Below are 5,519 nucleotides of genomic sequence, written 5' to 3' on the forward strand. Positions count from 1 at the left end.
GCATGACCAGCTCCTGTCGAGATGAGTAATATTCTGCCACTCCACTCCATCTTTGGTGGTTGGTCCTTGGAAGACGTCACACACATGGCACATGACGTTGCTATGGCGCACATAGGGTTGCTCGACTTTGGGCATCTCGGACAAGATCGAGGTTGAGGTGGACGATGTAGGGAGCGCCCTCATTGTCCAAGACCTGCCAGGTAGCTTGATTGGCATTGTAAGTCTCTATGAAGTAGAGGCAGTTGAGCAGGTCCGCGACCCCCATGGTTGCAAAATGGGCAACCCGCATGCTACGATCCATGACAATGAAATTAAGTGGGGATACATACATCTATAAACGAGTGGTATGGAAGCAAACGATAGAGCTAGTGTTTGGGAAACTTTTTTAAGAAAACCTCACATGGATCCTTCTTACCACGAGTTGAAGAGGAAATAGTATTTTGTACAAGCATTTACCTGTAGTTACTTCATACCCTCATGTAAGGAGGCGTTTTGCTTTATTTGAGGCAGATTTTTGAACCGGAGATCACATCTAAAATGGCACACCCTTTGCAAACCTTTAAATGGGTCTATGGTGGTAGTTCACCATAACCATGCTTGGAAATGAAAACCCAGGCCCAAGTGGCGTTGCAATTACGAAGAGCGAACAAAACACAACGGGCACACAAAGTGAGATTCTCTCTGGACCTGTGACAGGGGGTTTTCTCCGGCACTATAGTGATGGTAACCCTAATTTCTTTCTTCTGTCTTAGGAGAGCTTGGAAAAGAAGCTAGAAGCTCTTCTGAGTGAAGAAAAGGAGGCAACTAGGGTTCAAAAGAGCCGTACCAGAGATTCCCAAAAATCCAACTGTGCAGAGAACTCTATCAGGTAGCTTATTCAAACGAAGTGTGTCCCCCCGCCCCCCCGGCCTCTCTTCCCTTTTCTCGAATCCTTTTTTTTTGGTGTCTCATGTTTGCATATTTTTAAAATCTTGTATTCACTCTAAGTTAGTGCTTGATCTTCTGTTCATTTTTTTTTTGCTAAGCCTGTTTAAGCTTTAGAAGGTTATGATCGTAGTTAACCATGGTCACACATTATAGTCCTAGTTAGCTTGGATCCTAGAGTTAAGTCACACAACCTAACTTGGACTTAACCATGGTCACACATCATGATCCTATAGCTAACTCAAACCTGTTACATGTGTACAATAGAATGAGTGTCAAATGACCATATACGCCAAGTATGTTATTTCATTTCTGACAAGAAGTTATATGGTATGTTAGCCCGACCACGAAAAACAGAACGTTTGGAGAGTCTGGCAAATCGTGGCAGCTAGAACAGTTAGAGGACAACATTCAAGCTGTAGTACAAGGGAATTCTCTCTCGCAGAATGATGTTTCCCATCTTTTGCAAAGATGTGTCAAGGAGAAAGATCACAAAGCTAGCCGGCTAGTGCACTCCCTTGCGATCAGCAATCAGCTTGACTCAATTCCCATTGTAGGCGATCATTTAATTCGAGCATTTGCATCATGTGGGAGCTTGCTGGAGGCCAATCTGGTTTTCTGCAAGGTTCTAAACCCTAGAGCTTACACTTGGCATGCCATTATTTCAGCACATGGGAACAATGGAGAAAGTGGCAGGGCTGTTCATTTGTACTATCAAACATATCAGCAGAGTGGCATTAAAGTGAACCGGCTTATATATCCGTGCATCTTGAAAGCTTGTGCTAGCTTAAGAGATATACAACAGGGCAATTTGATACATGATCAGATTATCAATAATGAAATTGAATCAGATGTGATTATAGGGAGCACTCTAATTGACATGTATTCTAAATGTGGGAGCATAGAGGATGCACGCAAAATTTTTGATGATTTGCCATGTCGAAATGTTGTGTCATGGAATGCTATGCTTGCTGGTTATGCTCAGCATGGAAGAGGCCTTCAAGCTCTTGAACTTTTAGGGAAAATGCAGCTGGAGGGCATACAGCCTGACAAAGTTATGTATCTCTGTATCCTTAAAGCATGTAGTAGCATGGGGTCATTAGAGCAAGGGAGGCTGGCACATGACCAGATTATGAGAGGTGAGATCAAGCCAGATCTGATTCTTGGGAGCACTCTTATTGACATGTATTCCAAATGTGGGAGTTTAGAGGATGCCCGCAAAGTGTTTGATTACCTTCCACATGGAAATGTGGTTTCGTTGGGGGCAATGATTGCTGGGTATGCTGAGCATGGGCACGACCTTTGTGTGCTTGAACTGTTTGTAGAAATGCAACAGGTCAAGGTAATTCCAGACAAAGTGACATTCCTTTGTGTCTTGAGAGCATGTGGTAACATTCATTCCTCCATGCATGCCAAGCTTTTACATGAGCTGCTAGTCAGAAATGGACTAGAATCAGATTTAATGGTGGCCAACACCCTTGTTAACACGTACTGCAAATGTGACAGCCTAAGGGAGGCACAAAAAGTGTTTGACACATTGAAGAATCGAGATGTGGTATCATTTGGCGTAATGATCGCAGGTTACTTCCAGCATGGACTCAGCCATTCTGCCCTGGAACTTTTTTGGAAAATGAACTTTGAAGGGATAAAGCCAGATGAAGCCACATTTGTTTGCAGTTTGAAAGCAAGTGGCAGCATAGGCGCATTGGACGAGGGGAGCCATGTTCATTACTGGATTGTCAGAAATGGACTAGAATTGAATCCAGCCATTGGGACAGCTCTTATTGACATGTATGCCAAGTGCAGATGCTTGAAGGAATCGCGTAACGTGTTTACAAGTTTGTCAAACCGAAATGTGGTTTTGTGGACTGCAATCATCGCAGGCTATGCTGAGCAAGGGAATGCGTGTGAGGCTTTGGATATGTTTGACAAAATGCAAAAGGAGAGTGTATTGCCAGACAAAGTCACTTTTCTGTGTGTCTTGAAAGCTTGCATAAGCACAGCAGATCTAGAAAAAGGTAAGTTGATACATTGTCAGATAATGACTATTGGATTCGAAGCAGATGTAGTTATTGGGAGTACTCTGATTGACATGTATGCCAAATGTGGGGGGTTGGCAGAAGCACGGAGTGTTTTCGACAGTTTGCCACATCAGAATGTTGTGACCTGGGGTGTCTTGATCTCTGGATATGCCCAGTCCGGATATGATTCCTTTGCTTTTGAATTGCTTGACAAAATGCAACAAAAGGGGGTACAGCCAGATAGAGTCATATTCTTATGCATGTTGAAAGCTTGCCCCACCTCTGGCACTATGGCTCAGAGTAAGTTAATACATGATCAGATAATCAAACACGGGCTCTGTTTGGATGGCGTATTGGGGAATGCTCTCATTGATATTTATGGAAAATGTGGGAGTCTCATAGAGGCCCGAAATGTGTTTGATAGATTGCTGAATCAAGATATGATCTCTTGGTGTTCAGTCATTGCAGCATATGCAGAAAGTGGGCACACTTCTACTGCTTTTCAACTTTTTCAAAACATGCAGAAGGAGGGGATGGAACCCAATGAAGTGACGGTTCTGTGCGTCCTGAGGGCATGCTGCAGTGAAGGAGCCTTACAAGAGGGCAGATCAATTCATCACGGGATTATACAAAACGGACTTGGATCTGATGTTGTCATTGGTAGTGCCCTTATTGACATGTATTCTAAATGTGGAAGCGTGGATGATGCACATGGGGTTTTCCGTAGTTTATCAAATCACGATGTTGTATCGTGGAGCACAATGATGACAGCATTCACCCAGTATGGACATGAGTTTTCTGCTCTTAAACTCTTTGATAGGATGCAAGTAAAAGGAATAAATCCAAACACGGCAACCTTTTTATGCATTCTGAAAGCATGTGGCAATGTAGGAGCCATAGCCCAAGGGCAGTTAATACATGATCAGATCATCAAAAGCGAATTCCATTCAGACTCATACCTTGGCAATGCCCTAGTTGATATGTATGCAACATTTGGAAGCTTAAACGATGCTTTCAAAGTTTTTGCTGAATTACCTGAACAAGATAGGATATCTTGGGAAGTAATGATTGCTGGGTTTGCCCAGCATGGCAATTCCAAGTTGGCCAAGAAATGCTTCGAAATCATGCAGCAACATGGCCTATTCCCGCATGACACTACTTATTCTAGTATACTTTCAGCCTGTAGCCACGGCGGGCAGGTGGAGGAAGGACATTTGTACTTCAATTATATAGGAGAAGAGGGTGAAATTTCTCCTAAAACTGAGCATTTTAACTGCATGATTGACCTTCTCGGTCGTGCAGGGTGTTTAGAGGCTGCAGAACAGATGCTTCTAAGTATGCCTAGTAGTCCTGACATGATTGGGTGGATAACTTTGCTCTCTGCCTGCAAGACTCATGGCAACGTAGATTTAGGAAAACGATGCTTTGAACAGGTTTCACGGCATGATTCAAATTTTTCTGCTGGGTATGTGCTTATGTCAAATATATATGCTGACGCTCAAATGTGGGAAGATGTTGATGGAGTATATGAACTGAGAAAAAGCTTGGGGGCATGGAAGAAGCCTGGACAGGCATGGATTGAGGTTGAGAATAATCTGCACAAGTTTATGGTGGGAGGCCATTGCCACCATCATGGTGACAACATGCAAGCCTGTTTAGATAAAATAAGTAGGGCTATGAAGGAGGAAGGCTATGTTCCTCAGGTAGATGTAAAGTCAGAACCGATGCTTGAGGTGGGAAAACAGGATGCATCCTTATGGCATCACCCTACACACCAAGGCACTGTCTACGGTGGTGTTCAGAGATGTGCTAGTGATTGTCATGTTTATAGTAATATTATATCCAAGATTGAAAATCAAATCGACAATACTATGCAATTTAGTTTTTATACATGACTTGGGGTGTGTCAAGTGTATTTTATGGTGGATCAACTTTGATAGGTTTTACTGGGTACCTAAGGGGGTAAATACCAGTTAGCAAATTGATAACTGTCCTTCTCTGTCAGGGGCAGTTTTCTTTAGGCTCCCTACTATCACCCGTCTAGAGCTGTGTTTTTTATCATGTTATCGAGGAAGGTAGATCCACGTGCTAACTCAATCTCCAGGTTAAGAGCTACTTCTTAACCCATTCTTTGTGTTTCCATATTGAGAACTATGGAATCCTATGGTACATCCATCCCTCTTGATTGGTTAATGGGGTGTCGGTCTTCAAAGATCTTTTCGAAAGTTTATTTGGTGCAAAGCCTTGACCCCACTAGAACACATCCTTCACATCTTTGTTGTCTCAAATAAATGCACTTCGTGGAACCCTTCCTACTTATTGTGGATGCCTTCTTTTTCAATTTTGTATACAAAAGAAGTGTTATTTAACCACATTTCATCTATGAACTCCATCTTGGACACAGTTGTGGTTTATAATCAAGAAAATAAAATGTGCGGCAGTAAATACAAGCTTTTTGACCAGACTTTCGCTCGCTGAAGCCTTCGCCCTCACCCTGCTCGAGCTGCCGCCTGCTCGCACCCCCCCTCCTCGCCCTCGTGACCTAGCCTCTCCCGGCCTACTCGCACCCCCCCC

The 5,519-nt window shown here is 43.3% G+C and overlaps 1 protein-coding gene across 1 annotated transcript; it reads left to right on the top strand.

Moving 5' to 3' along the window:
• Nucleotides 1–359: 359 nt before the first annotated feature.
• Nucleotides 360–5,300, top strand: LOC147637981 (pentatricopeptide repeat-containing protein At5g27110-like). The gene is made up of 3 exons (XM_086797251.1): nt 360–669; nt 753–868; nt 1,264–5,300. Exons 1-3 carry the CDS (start codon nt 604–606, stop codon nt 4,838–4,840), a joined length of 3,759 nt encoding a protein of 1,252 aa, XP_086653377.1. The 5' UTR covers nt 360–603; the 3' UTR covers nt 4,841–5,300.
• The last annotated feature ends 219 nt before the right edge of the window (nt 5,301–5,519 follow it).

Source organism: Cibotium barometz, chromosome 5, assembly GCF_041138505.1.
Source record: "Cibotium barometz isolate CiBa-2024 chromosome 5, ASM4113850v1, whole genome shotgun sequence".
NCBI lineage: Eukaryota > Viridiplantae > Streptophyta > Polypodiopsida > Cyatheales > Cibotiaceae > Cibotium > Cibotium barometz.

Bases quoted from the DNA above. Each gene is read 5' to 3' on its own strand.
- LOC147637981 (XM_086797251.1), top strand. From the start codon at position 604: ATGAAAACCCAGGCCCAAGTGGCGTTGCAATTACGAAGAGCGAACAAA. The intron at 670-752 runs GTGAGATTCTCT...CTTCTGTCTTAG, and splicing joins AAACACAACGGGCACACAAA to GAGAGCTTGGAAAAGAAGCT. The intron at 869-1,263 runs GTAGCTTATTCA...ATGGTATGTTAG, and splicing joins TGTGCAGAGAACTCTATCAG to CCCGACCACGAAAAACAGAA.